Here is a 12,459-nt window from a genome sequence, read left to right as displayed (position 1 = left end):
AACACACTAACAATGCAAACGCAACTAGTACATATCGAAACAACAAACTTCATGCACATCAACCCCACAATCTTTCTTATCACATTCACTTCAAATATTCTACATTAGATGTGTTTCTCTAATATTTTAAAAACTAACATCACCACATAACATTCAACCATGACAAAACAATAACCCAACCAATCGCTTAACTATAACAAACAAACACCCATCACACGGAAACACATGGTTCAACACTATACAACTATATCGAACAAACTTACAACTAACAGAGAAATCCACTGCATTGAAATGTAAATATTTCTTAGTGTAAACAGAAAATCCACCGCGTCAATGTGAATATTTCAATGTGTACAATGGTAAAATACATGGTGTATTTTCCAGTATAAATATGTACACCACGCAGTGAATTTCTTGCAGTGTATTTTTCTGGTTGAGTGAGCAAAAAATCCACTGCAACAATGTCAATATTTCTTAGCGTACAATGCTAAAATAAACACCCAACCAAAAAAAAACTCCAAACGGGAACACATGCTTCGACACTATACAACCCTGTTAAAGAATCTAACACCGAACAAAAAACCCCAGACAACAATGGTAAATAAACACCCAACCAGCAAAACACATCAAACGGGAATACATGATTTGACATTATACAACATTGTCAAACAAACAAACACCGGCCTAAACTAAACTGTACGATAATGTTATACGAAAACCACAACCACATAACACACAAACATTGCAGCAAACATCAGTATTAAACCCTATTATTATAGAACCCCTACCTACACAGTACCAAACCCTAATATGACGATTCCCAAATTCCATTACAAATCACACAACCATTACTAACCTTGCTGTGCCATCGTCATTCCTTGTGCAACAAATTTTCCAAAACGAATTCAACGATTTCTAAAACAAAACCCAAATCCTCGATTGCACAATGAACGGTTTCTGCTTTCAAAACAAAGTAAATATTACGCCTTCAGCGAAACACAACCACGAACATTGACACACAATTACATATCAATAACAAATGAAATCCACATTCTACTAGGAAATCTTTCCATCCCTAATAATGTGGGATTTGATCACGAAGGAAGGAAAACAAAATAAGTCCATAGTGAACTTGGTGCAAATGTGTAATTTCCCCTTAAGTTAAATCTCACATTTATCCCTCGTTTTACTTACATGCATGTGTTTACAACATCATTTTCAATAATTTCATTTAAAAGAGAACTTTCAAGTTCATCTGAAAATTCTAAGGACTAATCAATTTACTTAAATTTTAAAATTTCAAAATTATATCACATTAGCAATTAATAAATATAACATTATTCTATTCTTTAACATTGGCGATATCTGGAACGAAACGGAGCAACCGTCCCGAGGGAAGAAGCAAAGACGCCACACTGTCATCGAGTATGAACCCTTTCCTCTCTCGAGCCCCTCAGCTAAAACTCTGCAAAACCCATTTTCTTTCCCTGAAAATCCATTAGCTTCGAGTACTTTATTGAATTGCTTATCGAGAGATTTGGGAATTGAATGAAGAGATCGAGCGAGAAGGTGAGGCAGGCAAAATCGAAGATCAAGGAAGCACGTGGCCCTAACCAGCTGCTCCACTTCATTTTGGTAATTCTTGTTGTTTTTTCATGAGAAATTTGGGTAACTTTCCCTTTTTCTGGGTTCTGTGCCTTTTTCACTTTCTTTGATTTCTTTCTCCAAATGAGATGTTTAACAGCATCAATATTGCTTCAATCCTTACTTGTTCCGGTCAATTGCCTTTTGAAATATGTAGTCTGCTTTATTTTTGAAAGAGAAATTGAGAGAGTTGAGAGAGTAATATTGAAAGAGGTTTCTGTATTATTAACACTCTATCTGAAACAAAATTAGAGACTCCATAATATAGGAGCTCGGATACAAGACATCATGATGATGGAATGTAATAAAATAAGAAAAAGGACGCCGAAAGGAGGAGGCGACCGAAAGCAGCCGAAAGCCTTCTGTCGATATTATATTTAATATATGCTTTCTATACACACTATCATATATAGTATTTAACAATGATATATATATAGTATTATATAGTATTATATTAACAGTATAATATTAACAGCCCCCCTCAAACTCAAGGAGGACAAACATCAACCAACTTGAGTTTGGAGACAAGTTCAACGAAGCGACCAGGAGAATGGGCTTTGGTAAAGATATCAGCAGGTTGATCAGCAGAGGAGATGGGATGGAGATGGACAGTACCATGAGTGACGTGTTGACGAATAAAATGACAGTCAATCTCAATGTGTTTGGTGCGATCATGAAAAACATCATTGTGAGCAATTTGAAGAGCACTGTGATTGTCACAAAAGAGGGCAGTAGCACCAGAGGGGGAAACACCCATGTCATTAAGAAGCCAACGAAGCCAGAGAAGTTCCTAAGTAGTATCAGCAAGAGCACGATATTCAGCCTCGGTACTGGAGCGAGCAGTAAGAGATTGTTTCTTGCTGCGCCAAGAAATAAGAGAATCACCCAAGAAAAAGCAGAACCTGGTAGTAGAGCGCCGGTCAGTAGGATCCCCAGCCCAATCAGCATCGGAAAAGGCACGAAGCTGGAGAGAGGAGCGGGCGGAATAATGAAGTCCATGAAACAAGGTACCTTTGAGATAACGAAGGATACGAACTAATGCGGCATAATGAGGGGTACGAGGAGCTGACATAAACTGGCTGACAATATGAACGGCATAGGCAATATCAGGACGAGTAACAGTGAGATAGACAAGGCTGCCAACCAGCTGACGATATAGGGTAGCATCAGAGAGAAGAGTGCCATCAAGAGGTGTAAGACGACTCTGAGACTCCAGGGGAGTGGAGGCAGTCTTGCAATCCGTAAGACCAGCGCGGGTGAGAAGATCAGAGGTATATTTAGCCTGAGAGAGAAAAGACACCGTGGAATCATGGAAGATTTCAAGACCCAAGAAATAGCTGAGAGGACCAAGATCTTTCATCTCGAAATGATGGCTAAGAAACTGTTTAAGGCATGCAATACCATCAAGATCGTCACCGGTGATAATCATATCATCCACATAAAGGAGAAGCAAGGTGGTCCCTTGAGCAGTGTTGCGGATAAAAAGAGCAGTATCATAAGAACTGGAGGTGAAACCACAGTCATGAATAGTGGAGCTGAACTTGGCAAACCAAGCGCGCGGAGCTTGTTTGAGACCATATAGAGCACGCTGAAGTTTGCAGACTTTATGAGGGGGATAAGTAGATCCAGGGGGAGGTTGCATGTAGACCTCCTCAAGAAGAACACCATTAAGGAAAGCATTTTTCACGTCCATTTGATAAAGATCCCAGTGTCGGGAGGTAGCAACCGTAATCAGGCTGCGAACAGAGGTGAGACGAGCAATAGGAGCAAACGTCTCTTCATAGTCAATACCATATTCTTGGTTGAAGCCTTTTGCAACAAGGCGGGCTTTGTAGCGCTCAATAGATCCATCAGAACAAGTTTTGATTTTGTAGACCCATTTGCAACCAATGGCAGTCTTGCCAGGAGGAAGATCAACAATGTCCCAAGTGTGAGTTTTGTCTAAAGCCTGCAATTCATCAGTTATAGCTTGCTGCCAAAGAGGATTAGAGCGAGCCTCACGATAGGAGGTCGGTTCATAAGTGGAAAAAGCAGTAGAACCAACAATAAAGTCACGAAGACGAGTAGAAGGTTGGGTTACCCGGTGTGGTCGAGTAGAGGCAGGAGGAGCCAGAGGGAGAGACTCACCAGGAGAGGAGGATCCCGAGGAAGCAAGAGAAGGACCATCAGAGTGAGCAGGGGCATGGGACAGACCAGAAGGAAAGGCAGTCTTGAGAGAGTCCGGCAGGGGCGGTAGAGAGGCCGGCAAGGGCGAGGGAGGAAGGTCATCAGAGAACAGATCCGTGGAAGGGTCAGTAAAAAACAGAGAGGGTGAGGGAACGGACAAACGGAAGAGAGAGAGAGAGGAGAACATTTTGTGTTCCCAAAAGACTACATGACGAGAGATACGGAGGCGCTGGGAGAGAGGATCCCAACAACGATACCCCTTGTGTTCAATACCATACCCTAAGAAGCAACAAAGGCGAGAACGTGGTTCAAGTTTGGTACGTTCATGAGGTTGGAGAAGAACAAAACAGGCAGATCCAAAGACCCTAAGGTTGGTGTAAGGAGGACGGGTGCCATGTAAACGCTCATAAGGAGTGTGATTGTGAATGACAGGTGTTGGGATACAATTGATAGTGTAAGCAGCAGTGAGAGCTGCCTCGCCCCAAAAATGTTCCGGACAAGAGGAAGACAGAAGGAGAGCTCGAGTAGTGTCAAGGATATGTCGATGTTTCCGTTCAGCACGTCCATTTTGTTGAGACGTACCGGGACAGGAACGATGAGGTTGAGTACCATGACTCTGAAGAAAGGAAAGAAAGTCAAGATCTTTATATTCCATGGCATTGTCGGAGCGAAAAAGTTTAATAGTTTTAGAAAATTGAGTTTTAACCATTGTAGCAAAATTGTAATAAAGTTGTTTGAGCTCAGAGCGAGTTTTCATAAGAAACAACCAGGTAAAACGGAAAAATCATCTATAAAAACAACAAAATAGCGTGCGCCTCCCATAGTAGGAGTAGAAGAAGGTCCCCAAATATCAGAATGAATGAGATCAAATGGTGCAAGAGAAACAGAGTCACTTTTATTAACCGACAAAGCAGGTTGTTTGGCAAGTTGACAGGACACACAATCTAAAACATCAGAACTTACATGACCTAAACAACCACTGGAAATTAGAGATTTTAAACGACCAACAGAAAGATGGCCTAAACGACAATGCCAAAGCTGAAAAGGAGATAAAGGAGGAGTAGTGGTAGCAGTGGTAGTAGTGGTAGGAGCTGTGATCTGAGAGGAGTCTGGAACATGAAGATGGATGAGTTCGTAGAGACGTCCATGCTTACGGCCTATCCCAAGAGTTTGCGCCGTCCGAGGGTCCTACACCAAACAACCAGTACGGGAAAAGGTAACAGTTAGACCATGCTCACATAATTGACTAATGGAGATAAGATTTAAAGTAAGAGCAGCCATAAGATAGACATGGGATAAAGATAAGTGAGAGGTTGAAACAGAACCAACATGACTTACAGACAGAAGAGACCCATCAGCAGTATGGATAGAAGGAACATGAGGAGGAGAAGATAGAGGAGTAAAAATAGTAGGGTCAAAGGTCATGTGATTACAACAAGCGGAATCAAAGTACCAAGAAGTGTTACCTGCGGTGACAGATAAAGCAGTAGATGGAGGAGTACCGGAATTCTGCCAAAGATGTTGAAACATGGCTGCGACATCGGTTTGAGAGTAGACTGGAGTGGAAGGGTCTATAGAGACAGAGGAAGGTAAATCCTCGGAGGCAGCAGCAGCAGTGCGTTGAGCAGGTATTGGTTTAAACGGAGTCCCAGAACGGTGAGAGTGGCTGCGAGAAAAATTCCCGGTGGAAGGACCATTGCGAGAGGCACGGGTGGGATTGCGGAAGCAATCTTGTTGGAGATGACCAGGGCCAGTCTTGTTACAAAGCCGACAAAGACGAACTGGACAATTAACCAGAAGATGAGTCGATGGAAGATTGTGGTTGTGACAGTAATTGCAGGCATTGGACCTCTGTGGTGAAGGTGAGGAAGGAGAACTTCGAATCAGGGGAGTGGTAAGAACAGAGTCCACAGGGTGCGGATGGAGAGTACCAAATCTAGTTTCCTCGGACAACAGTTCTGAAATTGCTTGCTCAAGAGTGGGTAAAGGAGTTCGATGAAGGAGAGATGCGCGTACTGGCTCAAAGCGAGGAGTGAGAGCCATGAGAAACTGAACCAAGCGCTGTTGGTCACGGTAAGTAGTAAACAAGGTAGCATCCTTAGTACAGTCCCATGGAGGTTCAGAAAGAGCGAGCTAATCCCAAGCATAATACATTTGGGAGAGAAAATCATTAATGGTTTGAGTGGTTTCTTGGCGCATACCGTGAAGATGACTCAGAAGCTGATATTGGTGAGCAAGGCCAGTAGTCTGATAGCGTTCGTGTAAAAAATCCCAGATGGCTTTGGCAGGAGAGGAAGCAGAGTCAAGTTGGAACCGACCAAACTGAAGGCTGATAGATGTAATAGAAGTATTGCGAAACCAAGTGATGATATGATAGTTTTTACTATCCCAATCTTCCAGTCGGTCGATATATTTGGCAGTGGAGTCTGTGGCAGCGGAATCTGTGTTCTCGGGAACGGGTTTGCACACATCCCCAGTAATGATGCGCCAAAGTTTCTTTCCTTTGAGGAAGCCAGACATAGCTTGTGCCCATAGGACATAATTAGTCCCGTCAAGAATAGCGGAAATAGGGTGGGTAGTGGAGTCTAGGCGATCCATGAGAGAAAAATAGTACAAATGAGGTAGAATCTGAAAAAACTGAGGTTACCAGTGAATTCAGAAGGTCGAAATTAGTCAGAAAAGGAGTGAACTGACCAAAAATATGACCAAAAAGGCCGAAAATGGAAAAGTCAACGAAGCTGGTCAAACAGGATGATGCAGGGCTGATGTTATAGCGCGGCGCACGTTAGCAGAGAGTGGCGCGGCGCACGTTAGCAGGCGAGAGGCACACGGTGCACGGAAGCAGCTAGGGCTGACGTCGGCTGACGTCAGAAACACGCGGCTCACGTTAGCAGATGAGGCCGGGGCGCACAATAGCACCGGACAGTGTAGGAGCGCGTAGAGCGCGTCTGAACCGAGTGAGCGCGTGGCCGAATGTTCTGGCGGCGCGTGGAGGCGCGTGCGGCGGCAGATGATGATGAATCTGGTGGCGTTGGCTTCGTCGTGAAGAGACGAAGGTGATGGTACTGTCCAATCTGTGTATTAGGTAAGGACGAGGTACGCAGTAGTGATGCAGAGACTTAGGACACACACCTGTGCTCTGATACCATGAAAGAGAAATTGAGAGAGTTGAGAGAGTAATATTGAAAGAGGTTTCTGTATTATTAACACTCTATCTGAAACAAAATTAGAGACTCCATAATATAGGAGCTCGGATACAAGACATCGTGATGATGGAATGTAATAAAATAAGAAAAAGGACGCCGAAAGGAGGAGGCGACCGAAAGCCTTCTGTCGATATTATATTTAATATATGCTTTCTATACACACTATCATATATAGTATTTAACAATGATATATATATAGTATTATATAGTATTATATTAACAGTATAATATTAACAATTTTGATAGTTTGAATTTTTTTGCCCAATTCTAATTAGGTAATTTGAACCGAAGTCCTACCTAACCCAATTCCACCTAATTCCTTTGCCCTTCCTAAAGTTCAAACTTGATTTTTAGCTAATGGTAATCTATTCTATACCTTCTTGTCCACTTGTGACCTTTTCACAAATTTGAGTAAAAACTTTATTTGATATGAAGCATTCTAATGGATAAACTCAGATTTAAGCATAAATTTGTGTACAAACTTCCCTCCCTAATGGCTGAGTGATAAATTTAAAAACCACAAAAGACCCTTCAAAACTCTGAGTAAACATCCGAGTCTCTATTGATTTGGGTAAAAGAAATTAAGAAAAACTCAATTTGATACAAGTTTGAATAAAGGAGCAGAGAGGGTTTTGGGAGTTTTTTACTTGATTTTAAATTTAATATGAATAAAGGGCAAGGGCTAAACCATTATCAAAAGGGTTTTTGTAGGCACAGTTTAGTCCCCATTGGATGGGGGATGGAAGTAGATTGAGTACAATACTTAACCTTTGGCATAATTTGCACAAAGGAGTTTCCTCAGATTTCGCTAACAAAAAATGTCAAAGGGTATTAAATAATGGATTTAGTAAATATTTGTGTAGATGCAATAATTTCTACCTGATAAATATTAGTCAAATTCAAATATATGCTTCTGTTATGTATTTTTTCTCCTCCTGTTGAGGTGTTAAAAGTCAAGAGGTGAAGATAATATCTACTTTGCCATATAGTCCCCTGGGGGACACCCGCAACGGTTTAGGTTGTATTCCTTCCAATAAAGAGACTTAAGTTTGAGTCTCCTTACGTTAGGTATTAAAAAATATCTACTTTTCCATATAAAGCTAACACTCTACATAGTGAAACAAGTTTGGAATGGAAGATGTTTTGGTCTTCCTTCTTTGAAGCATTGACACTTGGTAATGTAAGAAAGTTTGATATCTAATGGTTACTGACAAGAGTGAATACTAAATAAACAAGAAATTCAATGACATGAGGAAAACGTGAACGGTGATGATTTCAATTTGATGATGAAACCTTGTCTAGGACTTTGGTATAATTTCCCAGAATCCAGTCAGCACCAAGCATTTTCCTTCTATTTCACTTCTGTGGGTTTATTCGTTTTTTTTACTTGATTTCTTAACTGGATTTCTCATTTTATAAAATGGTGACATGTGCTTTCCTCTTTATTTTAACTATTATTGTTAGTCCCATTGAATATGGGGAGGGAAAAAGTGTGTTTGATTTAAATATGCGCCATGTCGCACCTTCATTATAAGCCGGTTTCTGCTTCACATTTCAGATAAAATTGAGCAAGCATTGTTAAATCAGAGTCTCAAACTGCTAGCAGAATAAGCATATATATAGTTAAAAAAATAACCTCAAGTTTTGTATATCGTATCAATGAAATACAGAACGTTGCAGGTATACTACAAATCTCATGACTGTAAGACAAATACAATTTAAACAACAATTGGTACTTTTTACATTATAAATCTGTGCTGGCATTGCTGAACTTTTCCTATTGTTCTCTGTTTCTTTTATGTGAAATGAAACCCATATCAAACTTGCTGGAGCTCAACACCATCTTCCACTCTTCCATTGTGTGAATATGTTTCTCTCTGCCCTTGTCCGGCAAGAGCATAGGCTTCTTCTCCGTGAGCCGCATCATCCCCAATCTTGAGCTCTTCCTTAGACATCCGAAGAGGTATCACTAACCTAATCACCAGCAAAATGATGGATGTTGCGACTACGTTCCATCCTATTATAAAACATGCACCCGCTAACTGCTTCAGGAATTGGACTCCACCTTTTTTGCCATAGAACGCTCCTTCCGAATCAGGTACTGCCAGAAACAGGCTACAGAGGTCTGGATGAGCAAAGAGCCCTGTCAGAGCCCCGCCTAAGGTCCCGGCAACAGCGTGAGTGTGAAAGACACCGAGTGTGTCGTCGATTTTTTGCAGTAATGGGAGCTTTCTGCTCAGACTCATCATGGTGTACCATGGAATAGTTCCTGAAGCTATCCCCATTACCAGTGCAGCCCATCCTTGTACCAGACCTGAGTCAAAGAACGAGTTAGGGAATGGAAAAAGCATCTGAGCTAAGAAGCATAGACACTTCAAAACGGGTGTTATCTCTATGTCCGACACTTATTGGATACCCATATGCCGAAGGCATGCGTGTCCTTGTGTTGGAAACACCACTAGACATGTCTATTTTTTTAATTATTATGTTTTTTACAGCCCTGTATTTAGACACAAGACAACATTGTTGCTGTTGTTGTTATTGGCTTTTTATTTATTTATTTATTTATTTATGCTGAAGTTGATTAGGGGTCAAAATTAAACATATGGAAACATAGAGTGAAAAGTGAAAAAAATAAATAGACATTTATGTATATACTTTTGTCTCTTGTATGTCCGTGCTCTAAATTTATATTCGTACAAATAGTAAATAAAATATAGATATATTTTTTTTGTTGCATTATTGCCATGTTCATATTCTAATTTTTTCAGAATCTGTCTTTGTTTGTATCCATACTTCGTGGGATATGAGTAAACTGAAAGGTTGAGAACTGGTTTGTTCAATTTGATGGGGGGTCTCACCTGCGCCGGGAGTGATACATACCAACCCAGTAATCATTCCCTGGATTGCTCCAATCACTGATGGCTTCTTGAAGAACAGAACATCCCAGCAAGTCCATACAAGGAGACTGGTTGCTGCACATATATGGGTATTCAGAACTGCGAGGGAGGCATCCACGTTAGCAGCGAAAGGATCGCCTCCATTGAAACCCGTCCACCCCATCCACAGAATACCAGCTCCGGCCAGTGCGAGCAAGAGATTATTTGGCGGAAACTCGTCCCGGTCTTCCTGTAATCTCGGTCCCACCTTCACAGAGAGAAACAAAGTAAGTCTACTTACACAAACAGAAAATATATACAGAAAATTGGTACAGAATGATGGTTGCAGCATTGTAAGCCTATCATTTCAAACAAAATACCCACCAAGATAACGGTTAATTGCAAAAAAATCACTGTCACATCATTTTAATGGCCGATTCTATATGAATTTTATGTAAGAATAGATTTTTTGCAAAAAAACAATTCGGAGTGGTGATTCTTTTACCCAATATGCAGCTGTGAATCCCGCGGCGCCAGAGGCTAGATGAACGACATAGCCGCCTGAGTAATCCATGACGCCCCACTGGAAGAGGAAGCCTCCGCCCCATACGCTGAAAGCTCCAACACTGTAGGAAAATGTGATCCACAGAGGAACGAAAAGCATCCAAGCTTTGATACTCATCCGACCCAACAGAGAACCTGCGAGGAGTATGACAGTCACAGCAGCGAAAGCATATTGAAAGAACACCATAGTTGCCATGGGATACCATGGTTGAATTGCCGCAGTTACACCGCCTTTGTAAAGTGTTGAAGGAAGAAGGGCTTGCGGGATCAAATAGTCTTGGGAGACGGCGAGGCCAGCCTTTCCCCAGAAGGGTAGGAGGCGGTGGCCAAAGGACATCTTGTAAGCCCACAAAACCCAACAAGGCATGACCGCTGCGAAGCCGTAGAGCGCCATGAAGGCTGAGTTAAGTGCCCATTTCTTCTTTACAAGGCCCGCGTAGAGGATCACTAGGCCCGGCATGCCTTGCATGCCGACCAGTGCCGCGGAGACCAATTGCCATGCGTTGTCTCCCTTGTTTAGCCAGTCAGGCACGGCGGTGGAGCTGTTTCGGTATGCAATCGGAACCACCAATGATGGATCTGCCATTTTTGGTTTCAAAACTCTCTAACTTGGTTTATGTTCCTCCGCCAGAGTTGAGGCACAACACTTGGTGTTTTACAGAAACAAGTCCAATGTCATGTTGGTTGGTTACGATCAAGTTTGAATTTCTTATATTGTAATGATCGGACGGTGGAGATTTTTGGGTGCGGTGGGTGGAGAGATGATAGTGAATGTAGAGAAGTATTTGGAGGGTAGTTGGGAGATTCTTTAAGATTCTACGCCGAAGTCAAGATTTCAAAGGCAGCTCATTCAATGATATTTGTCTCCGTTGAATACATATGGTTAATGATTTTTTTTGTCTCTGGTCCCAAGTTTCCAAGCAGATTGGGGTCTGAACGTGGAAATTTTTGAGCATAAAAATAATTGGAATGGGTCAATGGTGGCCCCAAGGTTTGTGCGAGTGTGTTTGCTATGACACTGGTTTTTGTTTGCATGGTTAAACCATCTCTCTCTCTCTCTCTCTCTGTCTCTCTCTCTCTCTCCTTTTTTAAGGATGTGGAATTGTCGTGCTTTAATATGCTTTGTTTTCTCATTCAAGGGCTAATATGAGTCAGAAAGCTCAGGCAATTAGTTTTTTTTTTTTTTTTTTCCTTGCCAGCCTAGCTGAAAAATCCATACTTGCGTGTAGTCTCTTTCTTTTCCTGCTGTTTTTTTTGATTTGACGGGAGCTTATTTGCGGTTTTAAAAAAAACAAAAAAAAATCTCGAAATCAGTTTTAAAAAAAGGGGACGGGATAGTTAACTTGGGTTCTTGAGATTCATCACTGATTTTACTTTGGTGATCTAGTTTGTTCGATTTGTAGGCCCCTGTGTAGATTATTCACATAAAACATATTGATATGTTGATCAAAGTCTCATTAATTTATTATTTTTGTTTTAAAAAAATAAATGACCAATTTTTAAATTGATACTTATGATTAATTTGATATTATTGAGTGTGTTTGGTTTGAGTTTTCTGAATTAAGTTTTTTGAAAATTGAGTTTTTTTATTTTCGTATTCTTTTGTTTTTAGTGAATATTTTTTAAATTTTAAACATTTATTTTTTTACTTTTTTACATGCACCTTAGTTAGGTGTATCTAAAAAGTAAAAAATTTATGAAAAAATATTTTAAAAAATTAATAAATACATAAAAAATGTATTGAATTCTTATATATTTTTTTTTGTATTTTTGGTATTTAGTGAATTTTTAAAAGATTTTTTTTACAATTTTTTTACTTTTTAAGTGTATTTATGTTAGGTGTGTCTAAAAAGAAAAAAAAAAATTGCTTAAACCCTTGATAAATGGGACACAACTGATTACCAAAACTCGAGTTGGAACAGTAAGGCTCTTAATTCCCTGTTTTGCTCCATCACACCTGAAGAGTTTCGTTGTATCTGCACGTGTGAGGTACCAAAAGA

The 12,459-nt window shown here is 40.7% G+C and overlaps 1 protein-coding gene and 1 long non-coding RNA gene across 2 annotated transcripts; one reads left to right on the top strand and one right to left on the bottom strand.

Annotated features, from left to right (window-relative positions):
• The first annotated feature begins 1,450 nt into the window (after positions 1–1,450).
• Positions 1,451–11,460, top strand: LOC145822322 (uncharacterized). The gene is made up of 3 exons (XR_014363430.1): positions 1,451–1,635; positions 9,788–10,182; positions 10,412–11,460. It is a non-coding gene; the product is annotated as an uncharacterized LOC145822322 (long non-coding RNA).
• Positions 8,637–11,045, bottom strand: LOC114294953 (ammonium transporter 3 member 1). The gene is made up of 3 exons (XM_028239145.2): positions 10,401–11,045; positions 9,878–10,163; positions 8,637–9,330 (listed from the first exon to the last, which is right to left on the bottom strand). Exons 1-3 carry the CDS (start codon positions 11,043–11,045, stop codon positions 8,834–8,836), a joined length of 1,428 nt encoding a protein of 475 aa, XP_028094946.1. The 3' UTR covers positions 8,637–8,833.
• Positions 11,461–12,459: the final 999 nt, after the last annotated feature.

Source organism: Camellia sinensis, chromosome 3, assembly GCF_055761805.1.
Source record: "Camellia sinensis isolate YWXY chromosome 3, ASM5576180v1, whole genome shotgun sequence".
In the NCBI taxonomy this organism is placed as follows: Eukaryota; Viridiplantae; Streptophyta; class Magnoliopsida; order Ericales; family Theaceae; genus Camellia; species Camellia sinensis.
Note: the sequence above shows the minus strand (reverse complement) of the source record. Positions and strands in the feature narration are given on the sequence as shown.